This window comes from Bombina bombina, chromosome 2, assembly GCF_027579735.1.
Source record: "Bombina bombina isolate aBomBom1 chromosome 2, aBomBom1.pri, whole genome shotgun sequence".
NCBI classification, from domain to species: domain Eukaryota; kingdom Metazoa; phylum Chordata; class Amphibia; order Anura; family Bombinatoridae; genus Bombina; species Bombina bombina.
The window spans coordinates 382,060,506-382,082,536 of NC_069500.1; the positions used below are offsets into that span (position 1 = coordinate 382,060,506).

Genomic DNA, 22,031 nt, shown 5'->3' on the forward strand with positions numbered 1-22,031 from the left:
GAACACTGCTTTACTGTTAAAGGCTACTAAACTCAAAAATCTTTCTTTCATGATTCAGATAGAGAATAGAAATTTAAACAACATTACAATTTACTTCCATTATTTATTTTGCTTCATTTTTTAAATATCCTTAGTTAAAGAAAAAGCAATGCACATGGTGAGCCAATCACACAAGGCTTCTATGTGCAGCAAACCAACTCAGCAGCTAGTGAGCATATCTAGATATGCTTTCCATCCAAGAATATCAAGAAAATAAACAAATTAGATAATATACGTAAATTAGAAAGATGTTTAAAATTACATTCTCTTTCTAAATCATAAAAGAAAAAATGTGGGTGGCATGTCCTTTAAGAATCCATTTTCATTTTAAGATTTGAAAAGCTCAGTCCTTCATGCAAAAAAGTAATGTTTAAGCCAACACAAAATCATTAAAGAAATGTGATATTTCTTTGCCCATTTAAAATGATTAAACTATTCCACATAACCTGCTTATTTGAAATAATTGTTAGCCATTTAATGTATTTTGCTGTCATCACACAAGGTTGCATGCCATAAAGAAATCTAAAAGCCTTCTGATTTTTAGTAAAAAAACAAAACAATCCAGTAAAACATTAATTATGAATAGGGCCATTCAAGTTACAAAACAATAAATATGCACATACCTCTTATTTGACATAATTGGAACCCTCCACCTTGATCTGATTTAATTCAGTGTCAGAAACATCTATCTGCAGAGGGAGCCGAGGGACCCAGACTGTCATCTCTAGTGAGGCTTTAAAATGCTGGTAAGTGAAATTAACAATGGCATTCACCTTTCCTTTCATTTCCTTCCCATTTACAAAAACATAGTCACATCTGTCAGAAATCTGTAGGGGTGAGAAAATGAAATGAAAATTTATACCTTCTGATCAAATAATAGGAAACGCTTTATAGACATGTTCTTTAGATGTTTCAGAAATCTTGAAGCTTATTTAATAGTTATACAATTTGTAGCTGATTAGTCAAGTTTCCCATTTGACGCTGATAATCATATGTGTTATTCTTTGAAACCAAAACACATTTGGCCAGCTCTCATTTATTTAAGAAAATTAGAAGTGCTATTTAAAAAAAAATAGAATAGAAGGCTTTAAAATAGAGTTTTACAATCCCTGACCTAATTTAATGACAGAATGCTTTTGCTTGTAACTAAATAATCGTGGCTCCATGTCGCTGGTTGTAATGACCACTTGCAGAAGAGCTTCTGTCTCTGCCACAATAAATTATCATATTCTATTAAAAAGGTTCTAGCCTTTCTCCAGTATATTGGGGATCCCTCTGATCCTCTAGAATCTAGACTACCCTTGTTAATCTAAACACTACCCCTCTACTGCAATTAACCCTCTACTGCCCCAATATTGCCAATTGTATTTACTCCTATAGCATTGGCCTTTTGACCACACCAATTAAAATTTACTTAGGTACATGCTCTAGCCCATCTCACATACAATGGGACAGACTATGCAAACCCCATCACAACCATACTAGCTTCCACAACCACCTAGCATCTAAATGATTAGTTTAGTTTCAATCTTTTTAAGAATGTAACTAATCAGGTTTGAGCTGTGAGGGCTTAATTTCAGAACTGATTTGATTAAACTATACAAATAGAGAAATGGCTTAGTTCTGAGACCCCTTCAATCTCCATTGGTTAATGACTTGATCAAAATTTTTAAAAAACATATAAAAGAAGACAAATGGACCAGGCATAGATACTGTGAGGAACATGACTGCATTGACTGTTTCAGAAGTATGGTGTGAAAATTGCTGAAAAGAGACATCACAAGATAAAAATATATTTTTTTTCTTATTGAAAGATCCATCTACACGTATTTCTTAGTTACTAGATGGATCATCAAGAGGCGTTAGTAGGGCTGGGGGTTCAGAGTGTAAAGGGTTAATGATGATTTCTAGCTGAAATATAGTGGCAGACTGTGAAGCAAGTTTAGTTTAATTTCAAAGGTGTACACTTTAATTAACACACATAAAGAGCATAAAATGCATGAAAAACAGGTCATAAACACATCTAAAAACAAAATATATTTACTCAATATTTCAATACTCAAAGTCCGATAATAAAAGTGACTTCTCTGAGTCAACTTGTAAAAAGCCAAAAAAGTCCCAGGCAATCCGTAGTAAAGGCTCAAATTGCTGAAAGTAAATCAGATAAAAAAAATTGTCAGTGCAATATGCTCAGTTTTATAAAATAAGTATATCCGAACTAACTATTAGGTAATAGATAATCAGCTCCACATGCCGATTCCCGGAAGATTAAACTTAGTATGCAAAACCGCTATCATCCGTTTTTTGCGGTAAGAAACTAACTACAGAAAGTCTTGTAGGCCCCAAAATGAAGCAACGCGTTTCAGATTTCCTAGAACTGTGCCAAATGCAGAGAAAGTCCCAAGATTCAAGGCAGGCAGCATGGTTCCCAAACACAGACAAGGTCACCAGAAGGAAGTCCAGCAACAAACAGGAATCAGGAACAGAACAGACTGTAATGCAAAATGGCTTTTACCTACTAGTAAGCTCATATATACTTCACTTTATCATCAGACTTTGAGTATTGAAATATAATTAGGTTTTAGAAGTGTTTATGAACTGTTATATAAACATTGTATGCTCTTTATGTGTGTTAATTAAAGTGTACACCATTGAAATTTAACTACTTCCACAGTCTGCACTGTATTTCAGCTAGAAATCATCTGTTGATTTTAAAGTGCAAAAGTATCTATTTGTATTTTCTAATGTATGATAAACTTTTAGGGATTATTTTAAATTTTGTATATATAGTGCTAAATACATCCAGCACTTTTTTACTCTAACTCTACTACTAACACAGGCTCCCACAAAGAAACATATCATGGGTGAAGGATGGTATTGATGCTGTGTTAGAGGGTAATGCTTTATATACTACTTTAATAGCTGTATTCCGTATTTAATTCCACATTGTCCCCACATTCACCTCTTTTTTTGTTCTTTTTTTCATGTAAGAAAGAGACTACATTGCAAATGGATAGTTGCAGACCAACCTTGAGAAATGTTTTTTTAGTTCCTTTGACACCCACTAAGACTTTCTATATTAGAACTCAACACCTAAGCTGTTATAGATAAGAAGGATATCTTACACATGAAACTATCATGTCAAGGGAAATAATAGAACCAAAAAAGGACAAATACACCCATGGGCATCTGCAACATTTTATTTTCTAAGGTGAGGTACAAGAAGAAAAAATGTCTAAACCATAGTATTATGAATTTAAACAAAAAATATTTAATGTGATCTTTCAATATCCAACCCAACTAATTCTTTGAGGAAGCATTTTTTTTGCATTTATTAAAAGGACATGAAACCCCAACCTTTTTTCTTTCATGACTCAGATAAATCATACATTTTTAAACAACTTTCTTATTTCCATTATCCATTTTGCTTAATTCTCTTAGTATCCTTTATTGAAGGATACAGCATTGTATTACTAGGCGCTAGCTGAACATATCAGTAAGCCAATTAAAATAGACATATATGTGTAACCACCAATCAAACAGCAAGCTCCAAGCTCCTGAGGCCTACCTAAGTATCCTTTCAGCAAATGATACCAAGAGAACTAAGCAAATTAGATAATAAAAGTAAACCGGAAAGTTTCTTTAAAATTGTATGTGTATCTTATTCATGAAAGACGTCTCTATTAACTTTGCACATCTAGACTTTTTCTTTTCTGAAGCCATGCTGTAAAATGACTCTTCATCTTCAGCTTTCTGACAGAGGCCAGCAGGTTTTGTGCCAAAATACCTTGATATTTGAAGCTATTCATTATCCCATCTATCTTGACAAGAGCCTCTGATCCAGCTGAAGAGAATCAGCCCCAAAGCATGATGCTACCACCACAATGCTTCAACATTTACTATGGTGTTCCTTTATAATGTGCTTTATTGATTTGAGGTGACTGAACAACTCTATTGGCATAATTTAGATGTACTTGAGTGTTCCTTTTTGTAAGAAATGGTTTCCTTCTTGCCATCCTACCTCATAACCCAGACATGTGCAGAGTATAAGTTGAGAGGTAGTGGTCACATGCAATGAGTGACAGAAACCTGCAAGAAATTCCTGCAGCTCCTACAATGTTGCTGTTGGCCTCTTGGTAACTTCATTATTTTCTCTTCCTCTTCTCATAATCTTTGAAGGGCTGTCCTGATCTTTGCAATGTTTCTGTTGTGCCACATTTGATGATGGTTTAGATACTGCCCCATGTTACATCCCATGTTTTTTATATCCCTCTCTTGCTTGGTGGCGTTTCAACAATTATGTCTTCAGGCTCTTTGGCAATTCTTTGCAGACCCATGGATCTCCCAGTAGGGTGCGACCCCAACATTCAAGGAAATTCAACAACTGACTTTAATCTTGAATCACTTTCATTGATGGCAGGTGTATGATATTTACCTACAGGCATGATTTAGAATGTGAATGGTTTACTATAAACACAGCTAAAGCCCCCAGTAGGAAGGGTTTCAGAACTTATGCAATAGGGGGTTAGTACTTTTTTCTGTAACAAAATCCTTATAATTAACTTTTATTCACTGCATTTTTTTTATTTTTTTATTCGGAGAATACAATACAGATGGAGAAAGTTTGATATTTACATTGTTACATTGTTTTTATGTCTGTCTTCACATTTAAAAAACCTGCAATTTCATAGGGGTGTGTTAGACATATGGGGCATATGTATCAAGCTCCGTATGGGAGCTTGATGCCCCGTGTTTCTGGCAAGTCTGCAGGCTCACCAGAAACAGCAGTTATGAAGCAGCGGTCACAAGACCATAACCTGTACGCCTGCTCTGAGCAAGCGGACAGACATCGCCGGAAAGCAACCCGATCGAGTAAGATCAGGTTGATTGACAGCCCCCTGCTAACCGCCGATTGGCCGTGAGTCTGCATGGCGGCGGCGTTGCAACAATAGCATTGTATTTTTATTTTTAAATATACATGCACAAATCCCCAAATCCGAAACTCCAAAATCCACAATTATTTAAAATCTAGACATTTTCATTAATATTTTTTTTTTTTTAAATTATTGAAAATTACCATTTTTCCTTGTCAGGTAAGTTATGAGGGCCAATCTATCAAGTGCCAGGCATCACAAAATGCAACAGCATACACTGTCAGCATTTAACATTGTGCAAGCATTTCTTGTGAAATTCTTGTGCAATAACTGCCCCCTGCACATTCAATCGGAATGATTGCAGTCTGCCACCTAAAAGGTGTCGGACAAGTTAAGGAGCAGTGGTCTTACGACTGCTGCTTCTTAACTTCAGTTTCCGGCGAGCCGGAAACTTCGGAGTGAATTTAGCAGCATTCTTTGCTTGTTAAATCCGGCTCAAAAATCTTAAGATTTTAAAATATAAGTATATTTATCTAAACATTTTTAATATAGATAGATATATAGATGTTGGTACCAGTATGTGTGTATGTATATATGTGTATGTATGCATGTGTGCACATACATACCACATAATATATACACATATATACATACACACATACAAATATCGCAGATCCACAATATTGATAGTTCACCCTGAGCAATCAATAGGATGAATTTTACCTCAAATATCATAGTAAAGCATAGTAAAACACTTTACAAAAGCTTAAAATATAGCTAATGTGTATCAGAGATATTTTGCTCAAAAGTATTTATTTACCTTTTGTAAATAAATATCATTGAAAAAAGGCTTGTCAATTGCATTTTAAAAGACAATTGAACTTTTTTTGTGACATCTGCTGGTTGAATGAAAGCTATAAATAGATTACAGCTGAATTTGGATGAGGCATAGATTAAATATGTGTCATTGGTTTTTAATCCAAAATGTGTTTGCAGGGAGAGTAAAATAGAGAATTTATTTAAACACATGTCGTGCGTGCACTAACCTTTTAAAGCTTCCAGAATAGTCAGACACTAGTTTTAGGCTAACTCGCATGGTCTAAGTATCCAAATTGCCAGTTATGTCATTGGAATTTACAGCATTGGGCTAGACTAAGAAATTCTCTGGAATGTAGTACATAAATACTTTGTTATAATTTACTAAGCAGATTTAATAATGTGCCCCACAAAAATAAAAAAAAATATATTTTTTTTAAATTTGAGGAAAAAAGGAATTGCTAGATTTCATTTTGCCACAGCTGTGTATTGCTGCCAACCTCTGTACATTTTTGGGCAGAAAAATCTAACTCTGTATTTTACAGTCAGGTCTTCAAAAGTGTACTTCATTTCCCAATACAGATATTCAGCGCAATTTAATCTTTGTTATAATTAGTCCTGCAATTTTTTAAAGGCTTTGGACATTCCAAACACTATTATATTGATATATGCAGTTCTGACTCATTCAGCTAGATTGCGTTATGAGTGAAAAAGCATTGTTATTATTATTCTTTTATTTATAAAGCGCCAACAGATTCCGCAGCGCTGTTCATAATTAACAGAGATAAAAAGGACAGTACAATATGAGACACCAGACAAAATTTAACAAACAAATACAGGAGGAATTGGGAGCCCTGTTCCCGTGGGAACTTACAATCTAAATGGGTAGGAGGGTGAGAAACAGGAGGTGGGGACTGCAAAGGTGGGAGTTGATGTTAGTGTGAAGGTTAGATGAGGCAACTATTAGGCAAGTGAATTCATTAGTTACTGATTTGGTTATAGGCTTCCCTGAACAAGAAGGTCTTTAGGGAGGCGTTTAAAGGAGAGAGGTTGGGGGGGACAGTCCTGACAGCACGAGGAAGTGCGGTTCCAGAGGGTTGGTGCCGCACGAGAGAAGTCCTGTAGTCTACATGAGAGGAGGTGATGTAGATAGAGGCAAGGATTAGATCATTGTTGATTCTTAGGGGACGGGCTGGAGTATATTTGTTGATGAGTGAGGACAGATATGGGGGGCTGCATTGGTAAGGGCTTTGTAGGGTCAAAGTGAGAATTTTGAATTTAATTCTGCTGTGAATGGGGAGCCAGAGAAGGGACTCACAGAGGGGTGCGGCAGATACAGAGCGTCGGAGAGGTGGATTAGCCTAGCAGAGGCATTAGGATGGATTGAAGGGGGGAGAGGCGGGAGAGAGAAGGCCAGTTAGTAGGTTGTTTCAGTAGTCAAGCCGGGAAATTACTAGGGAATGGATTAGCTGTTTAGTAGTTTCAGCGCTCAGAAAAGGACGGATTTTGGAGATATTGCGTAGGTGGTTGCGGTACAGGAGAAGAGAGAGCGATTGGATTGGGGTATGAAGGACAGATTGGAGTCGAGTGTAACTCCAAGGCAGCGGACTTGGGGTGATGGGGAGATAGTGGTGTCACCGACAGTGATAGTAAAGTTAGAAAATGAGTAGAATTAGTTGGGGGATTAGAGAAGCTCAGTCTTGGGACATGTGATTTTTAGGTGGTGAGAGGGCCATCCAGAAGAAATGCCAGATAAGCAGCTGCTGATGTGGGAAAGGACAGACGGAGAGAGTGCAGGGGTGGGATAGGTAGATCTGAGTATCATCAGCATAGAGGTGATAGTTTGAAGCCATAGCTACTAATAGTTGACCCATCGAGGAAGTATAAATAGAGAAGAGTAGAGGGGCCTAGAACAGAGCCTTGAGGTACTCCAACAGACAGAGGCAGTGGAGAGGATGAGTCACCAGCAAATGAGACAGAAAAGGATCTATTAGAGAGATAAGAGTGGATCCAGGAGAGGGCAATGTCACAGAGTCCAAGGGAGCTGAGAGTCCGTAAGAGGAGGGGATGGTCAACAGTGTCAAAGGCAGCAGACAGGTCAAGTAAGATAAGTATAGAATAAGTATAGAATTGTATATGCATCATAATGCTGCTTTTTCCTTAACGCCGCTATTACAAGTCTTGTAGGTATAGGTGTACCGCACACCTTTTTGGGCCGTCACGCAACATCAGTACCGCACTTCTAAAAAAGATCCTTTTTCAATGGGACTCTTCCATAGCGCCGGTATTACGAGTTTGCCTGGGAGGCCAAAAATTGAGCGGTACACCCTATACTGACAGATCAGTACCGCCATCTAAAGTCAGTAGTTTATGAGTTTTATGTTGCAAAGCTGTAGCATAAAACTCATAACTAAAGTGTTACAAAGTACACAAACACCCATAAACTACCTATTAACCCCTAGACCAAAGCCCTCCCGCATCACAAACATTATAATAAATTTATTAACCACAAGTACCTCACAATGAAATATACTAAAATTAATTATTAACCCCTAAACCTCCCCACATCACCAACGCTAGATAAATATATTAACCCCTAATCCTAACCCTAACGTAACCCTAACCCTAAATCTAACCCTCTAACCCTAATGTAAACCCTAAGCCTAATACCCCCTAACTTAAATATAATTAAAATACATCTAAATAAACCTTACAATTATTAACTAAATAATTTCCTATTTAAAACTAAATACATACTTAACTGTAAAAAAAAAACCTAAGGTAGCTAACAATATAACGGCTAGCTTAGGTTTTATTTTATTTCACAGTTAAGTTTTGCATTTATTGCTAACTAGGTAGACTAGTTAGTAAATAGTTATTAACTATTTGCTAACTACCTAGTTAAAAAATAAATACAAAGTAAAATAAAACCTAACCTGCCTTACACTGCAATCTAACATTACAATAAAATGAAATAAAATAAATGAATAAAATACAATTTACTAAATTACAAAAAATAAACACTAAATTACAAAAAATAGAAAACGAAATTATAAAAAACAAAAACCAATTACTCCTGGGGGGAGGAGCCAAGCCAAGATGGCGATCAGAAGCATACAACAGAAGCCTCCGGCATAATTTGGACCAAACTGCTGACTTTAAGTAGTATAGGCCCGCTCATCTTTAATCACCTACGACGGAATATGCACATCAGCTAATTATGCAACCTAAAAAAATACAAAAAACTTCTCTATATGAAGGAAACTGAGACTCTGAGCCACAAATCAGATCCCCGAGGCATATGGCGGCATTTCATTTATGAGCGTTAGACACTTGACAACAGGACATCAGAGCGTAATTTTATTTGAATGACCTATGGGCTCACACACTGCTACCATCATGGAGTATGCTGCGCAGCCCATACTGACCCAGCTTGAAATGTTTGGATGCCGCATGGAGGACAACTTCTCTGATCTGACAAGCTATTCAGAGATAGTCCTCATCAACGCACATATCGATGAAAAGACTGACCAGCGGGCTCCATTAGCAAATCCCACGGCGTCAGTGACAACAGTGAAACTGGAGACGACACTATCCGCCGCAAATATACAGGGCATCCAGATCCATTTACCATGGGGGCCGCCTCTGTCTCCCTTGGAAGAGAATATAATCAACCGTTCAGAGAGGTCCGGAGAGTTACTAACCCCACCTAGTTTTATACCTCGACAGCTGCAGTATAGCAGTATCCCAGGATACATGCAACCCCAACACAAGCTTCGTCAAGATATTGCTGAGGTAGAGATGAAAGAGCCGTTGCCCACTGTTTCACCAGTCCACTCGGCTGCCTGCTTACCTCAAGATGGGGGGTCTGGGAGTCTATGGAATTCTATCAACCAAGGATTGGTTCTATTTGCAGAAATGGCAGGGATGATCTGTTTTATCGGCTATGTTACTATGCTGACAAAGGCAGGAGTCGGCTAAATCTGCAGGAGCCTTTAGTAAGTTTCTTACTTACAAGTCCAGATAATCAACGCTACTCTTGCATACTGAACTATTGTTAGATCCGTGCTTCTGTCACGAGACTGCCCTATATAGCTTAACTATCACACCTTAATGATGGCCCACAGGCTTGAGAATATGGGACTCGGGGGCTTTATTATTACAAACGTGACCCCATATAACAAGACAGCAGCCCTCTGCTATGCAGCTCTTTCATAGACTAAGGACAAACGCCGAAGATAACATCTAACCCAAACACCCATCGACGACTATGGGACTCTCTCACTATGATGTTGCGATCTGCTGGGCAGCAACCTAACATTCAAATCCAAACGCCATTACCCAATCACATACCCACGATAATCTGTAATATCTGTGGCGTAGCTTCTGCACAGGGGCATGAGAAATACAGGTCCCTCAGACAAGCCTATTCCAGGCTAACCAGCCTGTTTTCTACGAGAGGTATCGGGTAACAGCCAATAGGATTTTTTGGCCCTTTAACTCCTCTTGGGCTGATAGAAATCTTTCAGCCAATAGAATGTAAGGGAGGCCATCTTGAATGACGTAATTTTAAAGGAAACATCATTTTTTCAAGAGACGTCGTAAGAAGAGGATGCTCCGCGCCGGATGTCTTGAAGATGGAACTGCTCCTGCGCCGGATGGATGAAGATAGAAATGCCGTCTGGATGGAAGACTTCTGCCGCATGAATGAAGACTCTGCCCGGCTTGAATGAAGACTTCGGACCCGCTTGATGAAGACTTCGGCCCCCGCTTCGCTGAGGACTTCTGCCGCTTGGGATGAGGAAGGATGTCCGGTCTTTGAAAACTGTAAGTGAAATCTTCAGGGGTTAGTGTTTTTTTAAGGGTTTATTATGTGGGTTTTAATTTAAGTTAGGGACTTTGGGCAGTAAAAGAGCTGAATGCCCTTTCAGGGCAATGGAGAGCTTAGGTGTTTAGATTGGGGGTGTTGTGTTGTGGGTGGTGGGTTTTACTGTTGGGGGTATTGTATATTTTTTTTAACAGGTAAAAGAGCTGATTTCTTGGGACAATAGCCCTCAAAAGGCCCTTTAAAGGGCCATTGGTAGTTTAGGCTAGGTTTTTTTATTTATTTTGGGGGGCTTTTTATTTTTGATAGGCTATTAGATTAGGTGTAATTAGTTTAAATATTTGATAATTTATTTTTTATTTTGTGTAACTTAGTGTTTTTTTTATTTATGTAACTTAGTTGTTATTTTTTGTAACTTAGTAATGTTTAATAGTAGATTTAAATAACTTGAGTAGGGTTAGGTTTTTAAATATGTAATATAGTTATTTTAATTGTTTAGTTTAATGTAATTTTAGTATAATAAATAGGGTAGGTTAATTAATAGTTTAATATAGTTTAATGTAATTGTAGGATAATAGTTTAGGGTAGGTTAATTAGTAGTTTAATATAGTTTATTTTAATTCTAAAGGTAAGTTTAAATTATTATAAGATAGGGATGAGTTAATATTTCATGTAAAATTAGCGGGTTATTAGGTTTTAGGGGTTAATAGCTTAATTTAGTTTATGGGCGATGTGGGTGGCTGGCGGTTTAGGGGTTTAATAGGTTTAGTAAGTGGTAGTGATGTGGAGGCCAGGGGTTTAGGGGGTTAATACATTTATTTTAGTTGCGGTGGGCTCCGGGAGTAGAGGGGTAGGGGTTAATACATTTATTAGTTCCCGGTGGGCTCCGGGAGCGGCGGGATAGGGGTTAATAGCATTTATTTAGTTGCAGCAATGTTGAGGAGCAATGGGATAAGGGTTAATAACATTATGTAGGTGGCGGCGATGTCGGGATGGCAGTTTAGACTCGGGGAACATGTTAGGTGTAAAATGTAATTTGTTTTCTACGCATAGAAATCAATGGATATCTGGCAGCATCGAACATGAACTTTCGCTGCTTTCAGACTCCCATTTATTCCTATGGCATCCGCGGCCCCCCAGGGTGGTGGATTGAAAACCAGGTACGCTGGGGCAAGAATAGTGGTGAGCGTAACCTGTTAGATGTTTGAGAAATGGGCAAAAGTTGACAGTGCCGAATTTGTATTCGAACATCTGTAATGACGTAAGCATTGATCTGTGTCGGATTGAGATTGGTGGATCGTATGTTACGTCACAAATTTTAAGGTTTTGCCAGTCTGTAGGCTTTGATAAATGGGTCGAATTCAGGCTTGCCACAATTACGGCTGCGGAATTCCAGCGTATTTGCGGTTGACGGCTTGATAAATATCCCTCATAAACTTTTCACTTCACTTTATTTGTTTGTTCTTTTTTCTAATTAATTGCTACTTAGACAGCTACAACCCATAGACACCTATCACTATATACAATGTGCACTAATCATGTTTGAAGTTGTTTTCTGTTTTCCTATTGGTTGATGCTCCTTTTTAAGCACTTACCTGGGGGACACCTGTGTTCTCTGATGAAGCGCATCTGAGCATGCGCAAAACACATCAGATCTTCCACAAGCTGCCCTTCACTGTGTGTGTGTAATACTTACAAACTCGAATAAATCACCAATGCATTGATACCTGGATTCCTCTCCTGTTTACCCCTTCCTCATACTTATGGTAGAGATAGCCATTTTAGGACCGGTATCCCCATTCTGTACTCACAGATTTTCCCAGCATTATCTAATAGTGCTGTTTTACCTGCATAACCAACCTCGCTTGACTAACCCAGTCTTCCCTACCTCTGACATCACCAACAAGAGGGAGGGGCTTCCCAATGGCGAATACTCCCTGTGGATACACAGTGGGACTACAGAGCACCGCTGACTGGAACAGTCAACCAGGACCCACAGTGACACAGACAACTTGGAGAAGTAAGATGCTCACCACCACGACACTACACCGGCACCCTGGTAACCCCTCAGCAACTCTGGAGGTACGTCACACACTAAAGAACTACAGACTCATAGGTGCATCACCATCATTACTCCACCCACTCTTGTTTATAGTAGACAGAGTAAGGTACTGATACCATAAGCTCAGCTGATATCGACTCCAAGAGGTTACTAACCTATTCTGACTTGATACGGGACAATTACCATACTTATGCGTACCAAATCATATGCTGTTTTTCAGTACTTTTTGACACTTTTATACTAGTGCTTGAGCAATATTGCAGTTCTGGGATATATATAGACAAGACTGAAAGTCTATATTTCCTCATTGCAATATATATATATATATATATATATATATATATTATATATTACACTTTACTCCATTCCCTCTCAGCAAACAGACTTGTGTGTACCCCCCTTTAACTTTGACTGTGTAAGGATGTGAACTTTACCAAGAGGCTTTTATAGTGCTATCTATTACACACCAAGATACGTTACTGAATAAATAATTTTGAAGTACTGCACTATTACTCCCATCATAGCAAAAGACTTTTAGAGATTAGACTTTCCTTGATACTTACAGGATTATAGATATATATATATATATATATATATATTTTATATATATATATATATATACACACACACATATACTACAAAATTAGTTTTTTTAGCACACCTTACAAAAAGTTAATAAACACATCTTTGGGAGTGCTGCCAATATGACCCAGTTATTACACAAACAAAAAGATATTGGTGCACATCCATTTTCAAAAGCACAACATATTATTTATTTTTTTAACTGCTGCAAAAAAAATGTCTGCAAACAACAACAAGAGACAACTATTCTTTTTAAATAAAATTGGGATCTTAGTCACACAATATGGCCATATTTTTGCTTAGCCATTCACCAGGCATAAGCCAGTCACAGGCAAAAGGACTGTAGTGTTAGGACCAGTCTATATTGGGGCACCTTGTAAGTGGTGACTGGCTAAGCAAAATATGGCCATATTGTGTGACTAGATCCCAATTTTATTTAAAAAGAATAGTTGTCTCTTGATGTTGTTTGCAGGCATTTTTTGCAGCAGTTGTGCTTTTGAAAATGGATGTGCACCAATACCTTTTTGTTGTTTGTTGTATATATATATATATATATATATATATATATATATATATATATATATATATATATAAATAAATTATTCTTTGCTGATATAATAAGTCCCATAGTAATCTTGTATTTTAGTATTTGATTATTCAAACTTATTATGGCCGAACAGAATATGCCAGCAATAACAGCTCCCACAGGGGTAATAAATGAAGACAGATGTAGGCATATTCTAGCTTCAGTACTCAGAGGCAGTGAGACCTTTTCTACTGACATTAGTGAAGAAGACTTAAACTCAGTATACCACTGGGCTTAAGAATAAAAAATATCTATCTTTTTGCCGTAGATTTACCAGAATTCATGGAACGGCACCTTATCACTCTGTTCCACTACCCTAATGAATTAACTCTTGAAACATAAGAAAAATGAAAGACAAATAATTCTAATTGAAATCAATTGAATTATGAAGCTTTTGAAACCATTTGAATCATTGAAAAAAATATAATGATTTTAAACATCAGTTAGAGGATACTATAATTTCCCTTGATACTGAGATATCCAGCAGGAAAGTCTCTAAATATAACGTAGATGAAAAGGATTATGAGTTAGATATAGTTTATTCATGGCAGAAACACAGACTATTTAATAAAAACAAAAACAAAAATAGAACCTATCAATTCAACTAAAATAAAATAAATCATGAAAGAGACGTAATAGAACAAATAACAACAAAGTTACATTTTCAAGTATTGACACAGATGGAGGGGGAGTCGAACAGGGCACATAAATAGAGGCAGATATGACAAATTCAATAGAGTCACAAACCAGTCTTGCTACATCTAATCATGTGAGGCAGACATTGGCCAGTCTAGTGAATCCACCCCAACAAACTAGTAGGCCTAAAAATGAGAACACCACCCATACATACCCCAGCAGGGTAACCAGGAAAACCAGAAAGAAGTAGGAGTAATTATCACTCTATCCGATTATTCATTGACATCAGCACGGTTTAGTTTGTTAAATAAAGGGTTAATGTTTGCACCTAGCACAGATATTCAGCACAATTATTGATTATCAATAGATTAGTACGCAAATTTACATTCTTTGGCAATGGTTCTCAAACAGTCACTTACACAGACACACAAGAAGCTCACACAAATAAAGTGGGATTTTTATTTAAATATATATCATCTAGATTACGAGTTTTGAATGCTATAGGGATTTTAACGACCGCCACAAAAGTGGCGTTATTTCACCTCCCTATAGCACTGCTATTACAGGTTTTAAAAAGCAGGCTTGTGCGGGCGATATGGTGGCATAGACATCAATGGGGAGAGCAGGCAAAAAAAAATTCTAACACCTGCGATCGCGGAAAGAAAAGCTTCGTAACGCAGCCCCATTGATGTCTATGGGGAAATAAAAATGTACGTTTAAACCTAACACCCTAACATAAACCCCGAGTCTAAAAACCCCCTAATCTGCTGCCCCCGACATTGCCGACGCCTGCCTACAGTTATTAACCTAAATAATGTTATTAATCCCTAATCTGCCGCTCCCGATATCGCCGCCACCTAAATAAAATTATTAACCCCTAATTTGCCGCTCCCCGATGTCGCCGCCACTATACTAAAGTTATTAACCCCTAAACCTCTGGCCTCCCACATCACTACCACTAAATAAATCCATTAACCCCTAAACCTAACCCTAACGTAACCCTAACGTAACCCTAAACCTAATCCTAACACCACTAACTTTAACCTAATAAAATTATAGCTAAATTAAATTTACAATTATTAACTAAATAAACCTGTTAGCCCCTAAAAACCCGCCAGCCCCCACATCGCAACAAGCTAAATTAAACTATATTAACCCCTAAATCTAACCCTAAACTTAACCATAACCCCCAAACTTTAACATAATTAAAATACAGCTAAACTAAAGTACAATTATTAACTAAATAATTCCTATTAAAACTAAATTCAAACTTACGTGTGAAATAAAACCTAAGCTAGCTACAATATAACTAACAGTTATAATGTAGTTACCTTAGGTTTTATTTTTATTTCACAACTAAGTTTGTATTTATTTTAAACTAGGTAGACTAGTTAGCAAATAGTTATTAACTATTTAATAACTACCTAGTTAAAATAAATACAAAATTACCTGTGAAATAAAACCTAACCTGCCTTACACTATTTATTATTATTATTATCAGGTATTTGTAGAGCCCAAAAGATTCTGCAGCGCTGTAAACATAGTCGGTGTACAGGATAGCTTTTGTAGGGGTCAAGTGGGTAGAGGGCCCTGCGAGAGTTTCACTGTTGTAGTCGGATCTTATGAAGCGATCTATAAACAGCTGGGCCCATAGGCTTACATTCTAAGGGGTTCAAGGGGAAAGCAATGGAGTTAGGAAAGGTTAGTGTTGGTTGTATGCATCCCTGAATAGTAGAGTTTTAGGGAGTGCTTGAAGCTGTTAAAACTAGGGGAGAGTCTTATGGAGCGAGGTAGGGAATTCCACAAGATGGGGGCCAGTCTGGAGAAGTCCTATAAACGGGAATGTGTGGAAGTAACAAGAGAGGAGGAGAGGAGGGGATCCTGAGCTGATCGAAGGGGATGGGAGGGAGAGTATCTAGAGACAAGTTCTGAGATGTAGGGGGGAGCAGTGAGAGCTTTATATGTCAGGGTGAGGATTTATGTTTAATCCTAGAGGCAAGAGGAAGCCAGTGAAGGGATTGGCAGAGAGGGGCAGCAGATAAAGAGCGACGAGTAAGGAAGTTGAGCCTGGCAGAGGCATTCATAATGGATTGTAAATGAGCTGTGTGGCAGCTAGGTAGACCAGAGAGGACGGAGTTGCAGTAGTCGGGGTGGGAAAGGATGAGGGAGTGGATTAAAATCTTGGTTGTATCTTGTGTAAGGAAATGTCTAATTTTAGCGATGTTTTTTAAGGTGGAAGCGGCAGGCTTTAGCCAAGGACTGAATGTGAGGAGTAAAGGAAAGATCTGAGTCAAGTGAGACCCCAAAACATCGGGCGTGCGGGGTAGGGGTAAAGATGGAATTATCAACAGTTATAGAAATTTTGGGGGAGGAGACAATGGAAGAAGGGGGAAAAATAAGGAGTTTCAGTTTTGGAGAGATTTAGCTTAAGGTAGTGAGAGGACATCCAAGATGAGATGTGAGAAAGACAGTTAGTGGAACCTAACTAAAACCTAACTAGAACCTAACATAAAAAAAAAAAATAAACACTAAAATTACTAAAAATAAAAATAACTAAATTACAACAAATGATCAAAAAAAGTAAAATAGAATTAAACATAATCTAAAAGCCCTATCAAAATAAAAAAAGCACCCGCAAAATAAAAAAAACCTAGCCTACAATAAACTACCAAATAAATCAGCTCTTTTACCTTTTAAAAAATACAAACACCCCCCCTACAGTTAAACCTACCACCCCCCACAACAAACCCCCCAAATAAAATAACTATCTAAAAAAACCTAAGCTAAGCATTGCCCTGAAGAGGGCATTTGTATGGGTATTTAGCTCTTTTACATGCCCAGACCCTAATCTAAAAATAAAACCCACCCAAAAAAAACTTAAATAACCTAACATTAACCCCCGATGATCCACTTGCAGTTATTGAAGTCCTGCTTGAAGGATCCATCCAGCTGGCAAGAAGTCTTCATCCAGGCGGCAAGACTTTCCCTTGATACTTACAGGATTACATATATATATATATATATATATATATATATATATATATATATATATATATATATATATATATATATATATATACACACACATATACTACAAAATTAGTTTTTTTAGCACACCTTACAAAAAGTTAATAAACACATCTTTGGGAGTGCTGCCAATATTACCCAGTTATTACACAAACAAAAAGATATTGGTGCACATCCATTTTCAAAAGCACAACATATTATTTATTTTTTTAACTGCTGCAAAAAAAATGTCTGCAAACAACAACAAGAGACAACTATTCTTTTTAAATAAAATTGGGATCTTAGTCACACAATATGGCCATATTTTGCTTAGCCATTCACCAGGCAAAAAGCCAGTCACAGGCAAAAGGACTGTAGTGTTAGGACCAGTCTATATTGGGGCAACCTTGTAAGTGGTGACTGGCTATGCAAAATATGGCCATATTGTGTGACTAAGATCCCAATTTTATTTAAAAAGAATAGTTGTCTCTTGATGTTGTTTGCAAGGCATTTTTTTGCAGCAGTTAAAAAAATATGTTGTGCTTTTGAAAATGGATGTGCACCAATACCTTTTTGTTTGTTTGTGTTTATATATATATATATATATATATATATAAATAAATTATTCTTTGCTGATATAATAAGTCCCATAGTAATCTTGTATTTAGTATTTGATTATTCAAACTTATTATGGCCGAACAGAATATGCCAGCAATAACAGCTCCCACAGGGGTAATAAATGAAGACAGATGTAGGTATATTCTAGCTTCAGTACTCAGAGGCAGTGAGACCTTTTCTACTGACATTAGTGAAGAAGACTTAAACTCAGTATACCACTGGGCTTAAGAATAAAAAAAATATCTATCTTTTGCCGTAGATTTACCAGAATTCATGGAACGGCACCTTATCACTCTGTTCCACTACCCTAATGAATTAACTCTTGAAACATAAGAAAATGAAAGACAAATAATTCTAATTGAAATCAATTGAATTATGAAGCTTTTGAAACCATTTGAATCATTGAAAAAATATAATGATTTTAAACATCAGTTAGAGGATACTATAATTTCCCTTGATACTGAGATATCCAGCAGGAAAGTCTCTAAATATAACGTAGATGAAAAGGATTATGAGTTAGATATAGTTTATTCATGGCAGAAACACAGACTATTTAATAAAAACAAAAAACAAAAATAGAACCTATCAATTCAACTAAAATAAAAATAAATCATGAAAGAGACGTAATAGAACAAATAACAACAAAGTTACATTTTCAAGTATTGACACAGATGGAGGGGGAGTCGAACAGGGCACATAAATAGAGGCAGATATGACAAATTCAATAGAGTCACAAACCAGTCTGGCTACATCTAATCATGTGAGGCAGACATTGGCCAGTCTAATGAATCCACCCCAACAAACTAGTAGGCCTAAAAATGAGAACACCACCCATACATACCCCAGCAGGGTAACAGGAAAACCAGAAAGAAGTAGGAGTAATTATCACTCTATCCGATTATTCATTGACATCAGCACGGTTTTAGTTTGTTAAATAAAGGGTTAATGTTTGCACCTAGCACAGATATTCAGCACAATTATTGATATCAATAGATTAGTACGCAAATTTACATTCTTTGGCAATGGTTCTCAAACAGTCCACTTACACAGACACACAAGAAGCTCACACAAATAAAGTGGGATTTTTATTTAAATATATATCATCTAAATTATGAGTTTTGAATGCTATAGGGATTTTAACGACCGCCACAAAAGTGGCGTTATTTCACCTCCCCTATAGCGCTGCTATTACAGGTTTTTAAAAGCAGGCTTGTGCGGGCGATATGGTGGCATTGAGCTCCATACCGCACCCAAATACAAGCACAGCTTTGACGTGCTCGTGCACGATTTCCCCATAGACATCAATGGGAGAGCAGGCAAAAAAAAAGTCTAACACCTGCGATCTTCGGAAAGAAAAGCTCCGTAACGCAGCCCCATTGATGTCTATGGGGAAATAAAAATGTACGTTTAAACCTAACACCCTACACATAAACCCCGAGTCTAAACACCCCTAATCTGCCTGCCCCCGACATTGCCGACGCCCTGCCTACAGTTATTAACCTAAATAATGTTATTAATCACTAATCTGCCGCTCCCGATATCGCCGCCACCTAAATAAAATTATTAACCCCTAATTTGCCGCTCCCGATGTCGCCCGCCACTATACTAAAGTTATTAACCCCTAAACCTCTGGCCTCCCACATCACTACCACTAAATAAATCCATTAACCCTAACCTAACCTACGTAACCCTAACGTAACCCTAAACCTATCCTAACACCCACTAACTTTAACCTAATAAAATTATAGGTAAATTAAATTTACAATTATTAACTAAATAAACCTGTTAACCCCTAAAACCGCCAGCCCCCACATCGCAACAAGCTAAATTAAACTATATTAACCCCTAAACCTAACCCTAAACTTAACCATAACCCCCCCCAAACTTTAACATAATTAAAAATACAGCTAAACTAAAGTTACAATTATTAACTAAATAATTCCTATTTAAAACTAAATTCAAACTTACGTGTGAAATAAAACCTAAGCTAGCTACAATATAACTAACAGTTATAATGTAGTTACCTTAGGTTTTATTTTTATTTCACAACTAAGTTTGTATTTATATTAACTAGGTAGACTAGTTAGCAAATAGTTATTAACTATTTAATAACTACCTAGTTAAAATAAATACAAAATTACCTGTGAAATAAAACCTAACCTGCCTTACACTATTTATTATTATTATTATCAGGTATTTGTAGAGCCCCAAAAGATTCCGCAGCGCTGTAAACATAGTCGGTGTACAGGATAGCTTTTGTAGGGGTCAAGTGGGTAGAGGGCCCTGCCGAGAGTTTCACTGTTGTAGTCGATCTTATGAAGCGATCTATAAACAGCTGGGCCCATAGGCTTACATTCTAAGGGGTTCAAGGGGAAAGCAATGGAGTTAGGAAAGGTTAGTGTTGGTTGTATGCATCCCTGAATAGTAGAGTTTTTAGGGAGTGCTTGAAGCTGTTAAAACTAGGGGGAGAGTCTTATGGAGCGAGGTAGGGAATTCCACAAGATGGGGGCCAGTCTGGAGAAGTCCTATAAACGGGAATGTGTGGGAAGTAACAAGAGAGGAGGAGAGGAGGGGATCCTGAGCTGATCGAAGGGGACGGGAGGGAGAGTATCTAGAGACAAGTTCTGAGATGTAGGGGGGAGCAGTGAGAGCTTTATATGTCAGGGTGAGGATTTTATGTTTAATCCTAGAGGCAAGAGGAAGCCAGTGAAGGGATTGGCAGAGAGATGCAGCAGATAAAGAGCGACGAGTAAGGAAGTTGAGCCTGGCAGAGGCATTCATAATGGATTGTAAATGAGCTGTGCGGCAGCTAGGTAGACCAGAGAGGACGGAGTTGCAGTAGTCGGGGTGGGAAAGGATGAGGGAGTGGATTAAAATCTTGGTTGTATCTTGTGTAAGGAAATGTCTAATTTTAGCGATGTTTTTAAGGTGGAAGCGGCAGGCTTTAGCCAAGGACTGAATGTGAGGAGTAAAGGAAAGATCTGAGTCAAGTGAGACCCCAAAACATCGGGCGTGCGGGGTAGGGGGTAAAGATGGAATTATCAACAGTTATAGAAATTTTGGGGGTGGAGACAATGGAAGAAGGGGGAAAAATAAGGAGTTCAGTTTTGGAGAGATTTAGCTTAAGGTAGTGAGAGGACATCCAAGATGAGATGTGAGAAAGACCAGTTAGTGAAACCTAACTAAAACCTAACTAGAACCTAACATTAAAAAAAAAATAAACACTAATATTACTAAAAATAAAAATAACTAAATTACAAAAACAAACACTAAATTACAAAAATAAGAAACAAATGATCAAAAAAATAAAATAGAATTAAACATAATCTAAAAGCCCCAATCAAAATAAAAAAGCACCCGCAAAATAAAAAAAAACCTAGCCTACAATAAACTACCAAATAAATCAGCTCTTTTACCTTTTAAAAAAATACAAACACCCCCCCTACAGTTAAACCTACCACCCCCCACAACAAACCCCCAAATAAAATAACTATCTAAAAAAAACCTAAGCTAAGCATTGCCCTGAAGAGGGCATTTGTATGGTATTTAGCTCTTTTACATGCCCAGCACCCTAATCTAAAAATAAAACCCACCCAAAAAAAAACTTAAATAAACCTAACATTAACCCCCGATGATCCACTTGCAGTTATTGAAGTCCTGCTTGAAGGATCCATCCAGCTAGGCAAGAAGTCTTCATCCAGGCGGCAAGAAGTCTTCATCCGGGTGGCCTCTTCAATCTTCACTCCAGACGGCGAAGTCCTTATCTATGCGGCAAGAAGTCTTCATCCAGACGGCATCTTTCTATCTTCATTCCATCTGGCGCGGAGCGGGTCCGGTTGGATTTTGATAGGGCTATTAGATTAGGTTGTAATTATTTTTTATTTTTGATAATTTGTTTCTTATTTTTCACAATTTAGTGGGGTTTTTTTTTGTAATTTAGTTATTTATTTTTTTGGTAATTAGATACTTTTTGTAATTTTTAGAGTA

General features: G+C 37.3%; 1 protein-coding gene across 1 annotated transcript in view; it reads right to left on the reverse strand.

Annotated features, from left to right (window-relative positions):
• LOC128646969 (transmembrane protein 132D-like) overlaps positions 1 to 22,031 on the reverse strand; it is a gene marked incomplete at its 5' end in the record, with an annotated part of 1,609,960 nt that overhangs the window by 32,959 nt on the left and 1,554,970 nt on the right. The window contains 2 exon segments of the mRNA XM_053699779.1: positions 663 to 692; positions 694 to 866. Of these exon segments, the coding sequence (XP_053555754.1) occupies positions 663 to 692; positions 694 to 866 (203 nt within the window).